At 46.6% G+C, this 13043-nt stretch overlaps 1 protein-coding gene across 4 annotated transcripts in view; it reads left to right on the top strand.

Annotated features, from left to right (window-relative positions):
• Positions 1-13043, top strand: part of AMN (amnion associated transmembrane protein) — a 75889-nt gene that overhangs the window by 38599 nt on the left and 24247 nt on the right. For all 4 annotated transcript variants that reach the window (XM_081912357.1, XM_081912358.1, XM_081912355.1 and 1 more), the window contains exons 4-6: positions 2966-3053; positions 9188-9423; positions 10699-10836. In XM_081912357.1, the coding sequence (XP_081768483.1) occupies positions 2966-3053; positions 9188-9423; positions 10699-10836 (462 nt within the window). The remainder of the gene's footprint in view (positions 1-2965; positions 3054-9187; positions 9424-10698; positions 10837-13043) is intronic.

Below are 13043 nucleotides of genomic sequence, written 5' to 3'. Positions count from 1 at the left end.
CCCAGAGATGTGGTCCAGGGCAAAGAGACATGCTGGAAGCTTCTATATTAAGAGTCCCACATTCCCCCAAGAGGCACCTTAATCAGCGCCAGGCTAGCTAAATGGCTCTTGCTGTCGCTTTATGGCGGGAGAAGGGAACTCGGGGCCCAATCAGCGCCGTCACAGAGGCTTGATTGCAAATGAGCTCTTTGCAGCACTCCCAAGTGCTTCCAGCATTGCAGAACAGCATGCTCTGATGATGCAGTCTGTGACAGGAGAGCAGGACAGCTCTGGCACGACTGCAGGCGGAGCGAAGCAGAGAGAGCTCTTGGCTCGGAGGAACCAAATTAAAACGACTGCATAGCAGGAGGTATCTGATGGAAAGGCCTCAGCTTTAAGAACTTAATTCTTCCCTGCCCTTTTTCCATCAGCTTTTTTCTGGTGTGGTGTCCTGGATACTTTTGAAACTGGGAAGACTTGGGCTTGAACCCTCCAAGACCTGTGGGTCAACCTCTCTCTCTCTGATTAGCCTGTTGCCACATTGGGTTGTTATGCAAGGACAAAGTGGGCTCCCTCCACTCCCCAATTTATGCTGCCCTGCCAAATGTGCTCAATATACAAGCCAACTTTCACCATTCAGATGTTTGGGACTCCAGTTCCCATGGTCAGTAGGCAGCCATGATGGGAGTCATCATCCAGAGACGAGAGCCAGTGTGGTGTAGTGGTTAAGAGCAGTAGACTCGTAATCTGGTGAACCGGGTTCGTGTCCCCGCTCCTCCACATGCAGCTGCTGGGTGACCTTGGGCTAGACGCACTTCTCTGAAGTCTCTCAGCCCCACTCACCTCACAGAAAGGAGAATGTTACCCGCTTTGAGACTCCTTCGGGTAATGATAAAGTGGGATATCAAATCCAAACTCCTCATCCAATGACATCTGACACAAACTATTGCAAACTGTGTGATAAAAGTAGCCGCCTCGGCCCCTGAGGAGAATTCGAAAATCCATATTAGGTTATTAGGTCAACTAAAATGTCCCCAAACCGTGTGCAAGCTTTTGCCATCTAGAATACAAAAGTTGGTGTGCTGTTTTGTGACACTTTTGGCTGGCCTAATCAAGGTCTTGCCCTATTATGGGTTTTGAAATTTTACAGTGCAGTTGTGGTAGCACTGAGTCTGACCTTTGGAGAAATACTGCCTTGATTCAGACATTGTGCCAAATCACAGTTTGGTGCCACATGAATGATCCTGGGCCTCTGTGACCCAGTCCAGTTCTGTCTAGAAGCTGACTTCCACCAAAGCAGATAGCTTTTCTATCTAGTTGGGGATTGTCTACCCCAGGGGCCAGCAAACTTTTTCAGCAGGGGGCCGGTCCACTGTCCCTCAGACCTTGGGGGGGCTGGACTATATTTTGAAAAATATATATGAATCAATTCCTATGCCCCACAAATAACCCAGAGATGCATTTTAAATAATGCATTTACATTCCACTCATGTAAAAACACACTGATTCCTGGACCGTCCGTGGGCCAGATTTAGAAGGCAATTGGGCCAGATCCGGCCCCCAGGCCTTAGGCCATGGTCTAACCTGACAGGCAGGGATCCTCCAGGGTCTTAGGCAAATGGTTTTTCTATCACCTGCTATCTTATTCTTTGAACTGGAGATGCTAAGCCTTGAACTTCTGCATGCACTGGACAGTGCTTCATCACTGAGCTGGTTTGCAAAGCAATAGCAACCTGCCCTTTGCTCCCTAACAGAAAGGAGAGAATCTCAGCACAACAGGAAAGGAGAGAACATGAGACAGGTGAGGAGGGAGCACTTGTCCTACTGCTTTCTCCTGGGAAAACCTGTTCTTTACTGCTGAATCGCAGGAAACGTCCACCGGGTTTTCTGCAAATTGATGCTTGCTCCGGTTTAGCAGTAAAGAGGATGTTTTCCTGGGGAATGCAGCAGGGCAAACGAAAATCCTCTTGGAACCATGTCTAGAAAGCACAGAACCAGCAGAAAACCTCTTGGACCCATGTTTTCTAAGCATGGGGTAAGCAGAAGAGTGGATGTGCACTCTGACACCCAGACAGCAAAGGTCAACATCATATTTGTGCAAACTTTGAGTCCTCTGGCTTGGCGTGGGACTCTACTGCACTTCAAACTATGTGGGCTGGCCTTTCGGAATGAATCAATCCATGAATCTATGGGTTGCACCCAATGTAGTGCCAAGTTGAAGTCACTTAGTGGTACATGAAATGTTTTGCTCCAGGGAACGTTATTGCACAAGAGAAGTGCAAGCAGGTTAACTTTGCTGTGCAATTTGTTGTTGTTTAGTCGTTTAGTCGTGTATGACTCTTTGTGGCTCCGTGGACCAGAGCACGCCAGGCACACCTGTCTTCCACTGCCTCCCGCAGTTTGGTCAAACTCATGCTGGTAGCTTCAAGAACTCTGTCCAACCATCTCGTCCTCTGTCGTCCCCTTCTCCTTGTGCCCTCCATCTTTCCCAGCATCAGGGTCTTTTCCAGGCAATCTTCTCTTCTCATGAGGTGGCCAAAGTATTGGAGCCTCAGCTTCAGGATCTGTCTTTCCAGTGAGCACTCAGGGCCGATTTCCTTCAGAATGGATAGGTTTGATCTTCTTGCAGTCCATGGGACTCTCAAGAGTCTCCTCCAGCACCATAATTCAAAAGCATCAATTCTTCGGCAATCGGCCTTAGAGAGCGCAATCAGTTGCCTAATAGTTTTCTGCTAGCGCAGCGGCTGTGTTGGATTCCTTCATTGTGCAATAAGCATATTCTCCCGTCCACTAACCCAATAGCCCTTGGGCTAGTGGACAGAGGATTCTAGGTACAGCCCTATATCATTAAAGCTCAACGTGTGTGGAAAGGATTTATGGAGAGGAGCCGTGTAAGAATGTTGTTAACGTCGCTCATTTATGAGGCTGGCTCAGACAGAACAGAGCCCCAAGATGCAACCTTTCTTCCTTTTGTTTGTTTTTTCAGTACATCCCACTGGATGGAGAATTCATCCTGGCCCCCGGTGCTGGGTTTGCAGCCTTCGACGGCAGTTTTGATCCAGGATGTGAGACAGGTATTGTGCTCGACCTACCGTTCATTAGTCATGCAAATTAAGCGCAGAGAGAATATGCCTCCATTACGCTGCTGCTCACGAATCATTCTCCCAGTCATAATTAACTTTCCCCTGGAGCCCCCTCCCCAAAGTTTTGAAACTAGTCAGAGATTTCCTTTTCATAATTGGGGGTGGGGGGTAAGAGAGAGAGAGAGGAGGAGGAGGTGGAGGAAAGTGTAAGCATTGGTTGCAGGTGTTCCTCCAGGACTGTCTCCGTAGAGGTTCCCATTGAAATGAGTTGTTTTGCTCTTGCCAGAGAGCTGCATTCATTTCGGTGCGGCTTACATGGGGGAATATTCCCAGTGGGATCACGCTCATTGTTTGCCTTTCCATTGCGTCTAGTACAAGCATAGTGAGACTGAAATCTACGTTCTCTGGATTCAAGGCCTATAACAAAAAGGATGCATTGGACTTAACTTAATCTGGAGCCAAGTCTTGGAACCTAGGGGTGGTACCCAACTGTCAGGGAACTGCCATCGGAGCCAGAGGGAGAGGCAAGGCTCCAGAGCGATGCTGGAGAGGGTCCCAGCAGGCAGAGAGGAAGCTCATCCGCTGGGGAAGGAAATCAGCGCAACACCAGTGGAGAAGGGGGCAGATGGGGGAATCGGAGAGGAGGCTCCAGGACTCTTCCCCGGAGACCAGTGGGGAGAGCACAGGTCCTCCACTGCCCACAACCTCCCTGCGCAGAAGACTTCCGCGCAGGGAGAGTAGGAGGAGACTTGGCGTCAAAGAACTTCTTTGCTGGAAGAAGTTCAAGAAACGCCCACTGACGGATTCTGCCAGTGACTGAAACAGCCACGAAGTGAAGGGCTGTCCAGACAGAAAGGGTTCAACCAGGTAACCTAGCCAAGAGTGGCGGCAACTTGCGCACGAGCAACCCCTAGAACCATTATACCAACTAAATAACTGAGCAAACAAAATGACTTCCGCTTGTGCAATGGGACTTCCCCCGCCTCCCTTCCCTCTTCTCATCTCCCGCACTGTCCAAAGGACTAGCACAACCTAACACTATTTTGGATGCGTTTCATTTTTTTGTGGATACAGGCGACTCCCCATTTCCCCGGGGGTTACGTTCCGAGGCACAGCGTGTTGTTTACGTGAAATTGCCTATATTGGGAACACCATCGGAAAAGCCTGGAAACCAGCAGCACTTACCAGATGCCAAGCTAGGCCTCAACGGTCAGGGCAAGGGCTCCTGGTATTGCACTTGCAAAGGCTTGTGGGGTTGCCAGGTGCTGCTTTGGGGCTCTTTTTCATCCTTTCCAGTCTCTGCAAGGGCCACTTTTGCTATTTTTATTTTATTTTTTAAGTTTTCCAGTTTTCCATTCTTATACAGTAGTTCTGTTTGACTCCCCACCCAAGCATTCCATGACAGTTCTTTTCAGATCATGATTGGCTGCATATACACCAGTTCATTCACCTTGTTTTCCACACTCTCGTATCTTTAATATTGTCAACTGTTGGTCACAAAGTTCCCCTTACCTGGAATTTATATTTTAGGTCGAATTTTTGTAAATATTCCCCCAAGTGTTCCCACTCACTCCTCATCTGTTTATCATCTTGATTTCTTATTTTAGATGTCATACTGGCTAGTTCTGCATATTCAGTTAGTTTATATGGCCATTGTTCTTTCCCTGGGATCTCTCTTTGTTTCCAGCATCTTGCATATACTATCCTTGCTGCTGTCGTTCCATATAGAAACAAGTTGTAGGCTTTCTTTGGTAATTCGTTCCCAATTACACCTAGTAGAAATGGTTCCAGTTTCTTGGGGAATTTCCACCATAAATGAATAAGCGAACCAGACTTTTTCAGCATGATTTTGAACCTCTTTTGTACATTTTGGCCAATTTTTTTGACCGGTGTCAAGCATCATCCATATTGCATTTTGTTGTTGTTCCATATTTTCTCTTATTTGGTAACATGCCGAGAAGTTCCTTGTTGAGTTCCATAATTTCCCCCATTCAGCAATTCCCAATATTATGCCCAATATCCATAGCTCACTTTTTAAAATGTGCTTCCGGGTGCGGCGCAATGCGCCTGTTCATGATCACATGTCTACTGGATGCACATAAATGTGGAGTTGCCTGTACTAGAATGTCAGTGCTTATGTTGATGTCTCCCTCCTGCTAGGTATGTTTAAACTTATGTCAGCAGATGCCTCACGGCCAATGCCATATTTCTGTATAAGCTAAACAAGTTATAGCTTAAGTCCCCACTCTCTTGTGGGTCCCCCCAAAAATTAAAGGGGGAAAAGCTGGATGTACATTTCCAAAATATAAGATAAAAAACAAGCAAAACCTACATACGGCAACAGTGTTTTGTGTTGTGTAGGCTCCTATGATGTAAGTAAAGGGACCCGCCTTGCTAGCCTGCTCCCTAAAATATCACTGCTTTGCTCATTTCTATATATAGGGTGCCTGCATTCTGCATGGACTGGTTGCATGGCAACATATGCAAATGGTTTTAGATACCTATTAGGTCCATAAATTACCATATAGCATATTTTCAACACAAAAAACGGTGACAATTTGTTGTTGACATAGGACAGCTGGACATATAAATGGCCCCATTACCTTCAGTAGCTTAGGGCAGCCTTTCTCAACCTGTGGGTCCCCAGATGTTGTTGAACTACAACTCCCATCACCTCTAGCTAGCAATGCCAGAGCTCAGGGATGATGGGAGTTGTAGTCCAACAACATCTGGGGACCCACAGGTTGAGAACCGCTGGCTTAGGGCCTCATCAAACCTAAATCTGGCCTTGCTCATGGTGCACGGAATAGGATGGCCCATGAACAGCAGCCCTCCGCTTAAGTATGGAATCCCCTTCACCCGCATCTCCTTGTCATGTCCAGATGGAACTGCATGGTGCAGACGGAGCTCCACACAGGGAGATGTGCATGTATGGAGCTCTGTTGTATGGAGAGAGAGGCTGAGGCTTTCTCTGTAGATGAGTGGGCAGGATGTCTGCGGCCCCATGCCATCTAAGCAGACCAGAAGTCAGACCTACATTCTACACCAAGGCCCTTGACGTCCTTCGTCCTTACGGGCGTGCTGCGTTATGCGCAAATCTGTGACAGCTTCGTTAATATTGAACGGGAAGAAAGTTGTTAATGAATTAAATATGAGCCTCGGCAAATAGACTGTGTACAGCTGCCCCTGTGTATTGTTTATTTTCATATTAAATTCCCCAGCAGAGGAACTATGGGATATAGTTCGTGCATGGCATGTTTACAATTGCACTTGCAGAGAGCCGGGTCTGGGGTGGGGGCGGCGGCGGCAGGGGAACCAGTGGCTGATACATTGCTAATAAAGTTGTTCCGGTTATCGTCATCCACGGCTTTCCCCAGGATTACTCACACTTGATGTTTGTGGAAGATCCTTTCCAGCGACTTCCATAAGATCTGTGCAGCGTTCCAGTAATATGCCTGGGATAATAAACCAGAGGATAGCCGCGTGGAATCATAGAACTGTAGAGTTGGAAGGGACCACAAGGGTCATCTAGTCCAACCACTGCAGTGCAGGAATCTTTTGCCCAAGGTGGGGCTCAAAACCACAACCCACAACCCTGAGACTGAGAGTCTCATGCTCTACTGACTGAGAGCTAAACTACTGGATCACACCACACCAATCCGGGGAGCATACACACCATGCATTCAATGCACGTCACTTTCTTCAAAGAACCCTGGGAAGTGTCTACCCCACACTGAGAGCTATAATTCCCAGGGCCCTTAACAAACTACAGTTCCCAGAATTCTTTGGGGGAGTAGTCATGTGTTTTAGATGGGTGATATGTATGAAGCCACAGTAATCAGCTGTGGGCTATCACCTAGAAGCTCAGCATCAAATGAACGAAGATCATGGCCACTGGGCTCATCACCTCCTGGCAAATAGAAGGGGAAGAAATGGAGGCAGTGAGAGATTTTACTTTCTTGGGCTCCATGATCACTGCAGATGGTGACAGCAGCCACGAAATTAAAAGACGCCTGCTTCTTGGGAGAAAAGCAATGACAAACCTAAACAGAATCTTAAAAAGCAGAGATATCACCTAGCCGACAAAGGTGATTTGATGCTTTTGAATTATGGTGCTGGAGGAGACTCTTGAGGATCCCATGGACTGCAAGAAGATCAAACCTATCCATTCTGAAGGAAATCAGCCCTGAGTGCTCACTGGAAGGACAGATCCTGAAGCTGAGGCTCCAATACTTTGGCCACCTCATGAGAAGAGAAGGCTCCCTGGAAAAGACCCTGATGTTGGGAAAGATGGAGGGCACAAGGAGAAGGGGACAACAGAGGATGAGATGGTTGGACAGTGTTCTCGAAGCTACCAGCATGAGTTTGACCAAACTGCGGGAGGCAGTGGAAGACAGGAGTGCCTGGCGTGCTCTGGTCCATGGGGTCATGAAGAGCCGGACACGACTAAACGACTAAACAACAACAGCATCACCTAGATCAGTGGTTCTCAACCTGTGGGTCCCCAGATGTTGTTGGACTACAACTCCCATCATTCCTGAGCTCTGGCCTTGCTAGCTAGAGGTGATGGGAGATGTAGTTCAACAGCATCTGGGGACCCACAGGTTGAGAAAGGCTGACCTAGATCAAAGGTGCAGTTAATGCACCTTGCTTCCACTTAAGAGTGGCTGGAGGGGAAGCAAGGCTGAACTTTCTTGGGAACAAGACAGGGATGGACCTCAGCCCCCACTGTGTGCATTCTCACAAGGAAGGGAGAGAGGGAAGATGGAGAAAGTCTGTGAGAAGGAGGCATCTGCAGTGACATCTCCACCTTTGCACAGATAATCATAACATTATAAAGCTGGAAGGGTCACCTAGTCCAGGTATCTTCAACCTCTTCTGACCCATGACTCACCTTTAAACCAAACATGCATTTAGGGACCCACCATATATTTGCATGGTGGCAGTGCTCCTGTTGCAACCCATCTTGGATCAAGCTGTGACCCACTAGGGGGTCCTGACCCACCATTTGAAGACCAGTGATCTAGTCCAAGCCCTTGTACAGTGGGGGATCTTCAACTGCAGCATCCCTGGAAGATGGCTGTCCAGGAACTTCTTCAATACCACCAGGAGAGGCCGATGTCTTCCATGACAGCCTGTTCCAAAGCTCTTAACATCAGGGCATTTCTCCTGATGTTCAGGCAAAGTCTGGTTCCTTGCAGTTTCCCTCCTTTGGAACACAGAAAGCTGTCAGACCATTGGCCCATCCACTGGTCTATACTGGTTGACTGAAGCTCTCTAAGGTTTCAGGTAGTGGGCATTCCCAGCCCTGCCTTTAGATACTGGGGATTGAGCCTAGACCTCCTGCATAAGAGCAGATGTTCTACCACTGAGCCATGACCTTTCCCTTATTGTTCTAGGCCTGTTCATTGGCGCCACAGAGAATCAAGTCTGCTCCATATTCTTCAGATAATTTGAAAACTGCTTTTATGTCTCCCCTTCGTCTTCTTGTCTCCAGGCAAGACATAGCTTGCTCATTCAACCTGCTTAGCGACTTGATTTCCACAACCCTCAAAATCCTAGTTACTGACCTCTTGGAATACTCCAGTTTGTCAATGTCCCCCTTAAAGTGTGGCTCCCATGATTGTAGACTTCCCTCCATATTATGTAAGGCCAAGCAACACAAATACGCACACATATATATAAATGTGTGTGTGTGTGTGTGTGTGTGTGTGTGTGGAATTCAATGGAGAACAAAAAAGAATACTGGAATATTTGAAATAAGTTAGAAATGTGCTATATTTGTAATGAAAGCTCAGATGATTGGAATTTCAGTGGATTTATGAGCTTTGGTGTTAGAGGTTCTGTTCTGCAATTTACAGTGCCAATATGGCATGGGTGATTCCTAGGGTCCTTGTTCTCATTTATTTTTAATTATTAAAATTGGAAGTCGCCCATGTGCAGTGGCTGGCCATGCAGACTGGTGAGTTTCCCTCATGCACTTGCCATGCTTTAAAAAAGAAATCTTAGCGTTAATTATAAACAAATAAAAAGAATAAATATCAGTGAAGCAGAACAGATTCCACAAGTTTCTCCCTCCCTCCCTCCCTCCCTCCCTCCCTCCCTCCCTCCCTCCCTCCTATTAGCTTCAGAAGTCACCTTTGCCAGTGCAGACAGGTTCCAGTGGTATGACCCCACTCTGTGGCATGCGGCAACCTCATTGGACAACCTCGATCAAGGCAAACACACCTTCTCCGTGGATGAAGAAAGAGTCCCGTGCCAGTACGATGACGTTATCTTTCCACCCGAAACCTCCTTCCGTGTGAACATCGAGTCGTCTGAGCAGGCCATACGGCTCAGGAGCATTTCAGTCATGGGGCAGGTAAAACAGGGCGTTTGTGAGATGAAACCGTGGCTGCTTCACCATTTTTTGTTTTGCGATTCCAAAAATAAAATAAAGGATTGCGAGTGGAGATGGGCAATTTCCTCCAGATTCACTGTGAATTGGCTGGGGAGGGGAACAGGTATAGCCCTACTGCTAGATTAAAGCAGCAGCCCACCTCCCCACGCCAGCTAAGCGAGGATGCTCTGGGGGAGGGCATGATCCAGTCTTCACTATTGAAGGGTCCACTATTGAAGAGAGCCAGTGTGGTGTAGTGGTTAAGAGCGGTAGACTCATAATCTGGGGAACCGGGTTCGCGTCCCCGCTCCTCCACATGCAGCTGCTGGGTGACCTTGGGCCACTCACACTTCTTTGAAGTCTCTCAGCCCCACTCACCTCACAGAGTGTTAGTTGTGGGGGAGGAAGGGAAGGGAGAATGTTAGCCGCTTTGAGACTCCTTTGGGTAGTGATAAAGTGGGATATCAAATCCAAACTCTTTTAAAGCTCTCCCTTCTCTTTCCCAGGTAACCACTTGCCCGGTTTGGGGAAAGGAGGCAGGAGTCCTCATGCCTCCTTGCTGAAGCCTAGCAAGTGCTTACCAGATTTGAAAAGAACATACTTCAGCTGCGGACCCAGTGCCCCCGCACCCCTAGTGCTGCCCTAAATCCACTTCTGTTCTTGCATGCACACATGCAAGCAGACACACATATATGCACACACAGAGATACACATCCTCCGGTGCGGTCTTGGAAGGTCAGGAAAAAATTGATTGTGATCGAGACCTCAAACTGCCAGTTAGCCACCTCTGTATTAAGCGCATTGGTGGTCTGAAACATCATTTTCTCTGGCACTGTGATAAAGCGACATCACCATGTCAAGCAGCCTTCACACATGAAAAGCCTCCCTGTGTTCATGCACACTCTCGATTTCAAGTGGCCTGATTTGCATGAATCAAGCCTTATCCCTCACTGTTGTTTCGATGCTTATCCAAGGTCACAGAGTCTTCCAATAGCAGCTGATTGCTATTTCAGAATCACAGCAGTTTACAATGCTTAGACATAAAAACAGCTGTACTTTTTATCTGATCATGTTGTTGGTGAGACATAAAAACAGCTGTACTTTTTATCTGACTATGTTGTTGGTGAGACATAAAAACAGCTGTACTTCTTATCTGATCATGTTGTTGGTGATTTTTCTTGAGGGAACTGTTGATTTCTGAGTTTTGTTTCCCCCCTGCCTCCCCATTGCCGCCACTTTCTCCTGAACGGGAATTAGAAGTTCACCAGTGACAACACCCTGGCAGAGTATATGCAGAGCTCCTCTGCAAAGCTACAGTTCCATGGACAAGGGGCATTCCAGCTGTTGAACACCAGGTGCCCAGACAAATCGGGCTGCGAATGTGGAAATGCTGCGGTAAGTTCTCGGCCACTGGCATTCTCTGAGGCACTAGGTTCCGTTATCAAGAGACTTCAAGATAGGAGTTTGAAGGAGTCTGGCCTATAGAAAACCCACATGATACTGCTAGATTATCGAAGCTGATTCACTGAGAATACTTTGCAGAGATATAAGGATCAGTGTAGCCAGTGAAGTCTTCTGGGGCTCTTTTTCTGCATAACCAGTAATAAATAATAATAATAATAATAATAATATTTATTTATTTATTTATACCCCGCCCTTCCTGGTTCAAAAAATTGGGCTCAGGGTGGCTAACAAGAAATTTAAAACAATTGATGCAACAAAAAACAGCATAAAATACATTATAAAACGTGAATAACAATAAATTCAGTAAAGAAAGGAGTAGGGATATTGAAGAATTCTGGCAGAAACGGGAGGCATTAGGTGGACAAACATGTACATGAGGGCGCAAGACTGCTAGCCCAACACATGGATCGCCAACATGGCACCTGTGGAGACAGGTGTGCCTGCAGAGATGTTCCTTGCTGGAATTAGACAACAACAACAACAACAGCTTTTGCCCTGCCCATCTGAACAACAACAACAACATCAGCTTTTGCCCTGCCCATCTGAACGGGTTGTCCCAGCCCCTCTGGGAGGCTTCCAACAGAATATACAAAAGCAGTACATCAGACAAAGAAATTGAAAGAAAGGCTCCCCCTTCCCTTGGCCTAACTGCTCTGTAGGGGGTGATTTCAGGACAGTTGCAGTTGAGGAGAGGAGTGTGCCAATGATAATGGCTATGTTCTGCCTCCACCATTTGGGGCAGCAACACTTCTGAATACCAGTTCCTGGGAACCACAGGAGCTATTGTGCTCAAATCTTGCTTGTGGGCTTCACACAGGCATCTGGTTGGCCACGGTGAGAACAGGATGCTGGACTAGATGGGCCCTTGGCCGAATCCAGCAAACTCTTCTTATATTCTTCTTACAAGCAGGCAGGCAATAGGTGTAATCAGTGCTCCCCCCCCCAAAAAAAATGATTAGGAGTACTCTCATTTGAGAGCCAGTATGGTGGAAACCAGAGGCCTTTCTCCTGGGTATGTTAGACCAATCGGTGTTAAAGAAGGACAGAACATTTTTTATGTATGCCACAACAGCAGCAAGAATACTTATCGCAAAGTATTGGAAGACACAAGAATTACCCACCATGGAAGAATGGCAGATGAAGGTTATAGACTATATGGGACTGGCAGAAATGACCGGCAGAATCCGTGACCAGGGAAAAGAGACGGTGGAAGAAGATTGGAAGAAATTTAAGGACTATCTTAAGAAACATTGCAAGATTATTGAATGTTAGAACGATGTTGACTTAGAAATTAAGGGGTTTCTAGCTGTAATGATTATGTAATTAAGAAAAGAAACATTGCAAGATTATTGAATGTTAGAACGATGTTGACTTAGAAATTAAGGGGTTTCTAGCTGTAATGATTATGTAATTAAGAAAAGAAAGATTAAAAATTAAATCAGAAATTAGGGGAAGGATTTGCTGAATTGGCTTGATTAGAGATTGGAATACAGAGAGGGGAGGTACGAGGAGGTCGGGAAAGTAAGTTATACGACCATAAGGGATTGAAATTATACCTGTTTTTTGTTTTGTATGTATGTTTATCTTATTGTTATTTCTGTTTTCTTTTTGTTTCTCTTTTTTGGTTGTTTTTATGTTATATAATTTTTTGAAAACTTCAATAAATATTCTTAAAAAAAGAGAGAGAGAGCCAGTGTGGTGTAGTGGTTAAGAGCGGTGGACTCATAATCTGGTGAACTGGGTTTGATTCCCTGCTCCTCCACTTGCAGCTGCTGGGTGACCTTGGGCCAGTCACACTTCTTTGAAGTCTCTCAGCCCCACTCACCTCACAGAGTGTTTGTTGTGGGGGAGGAAGGGAAAGGAGAATGTCAGCCGCTTTGAGACTCCTTAAAGGGAGTGAAAGGCGGGATATCAAATCCAAACTCCTCCTCTTCTTATCATTTTCCTACTCATATTGAAATCCTGCCCCTCAATAAGACCGAATTTGGATTAAATGTTATTGGGGGGGGGTTCGTACTCCTGCATACCCCCCCCCGGAAGAAAATCCCTGGGTATAGTGGTCTTTGTCTGAGCACCTAGGTATCTGCATTGGAGATCTCTGGAAACCAGTTAATTTGTGCAGACTGAAACCTTTTTCT

This window comes from Podarcis melisellensis (assembly GCF_964234715.1).
Source record: "Podarcis melisellensis genome assembly, chromosome: 1".
NCBI lineage: Eukaryota > Metazoa > Chordata > Lepidosauria > Squamata > Lacertidae > Podarcis > Podarcis melisellensis.
This window is presented reverse-complemented; position numbering and strand designations above follow the sequence as displayed.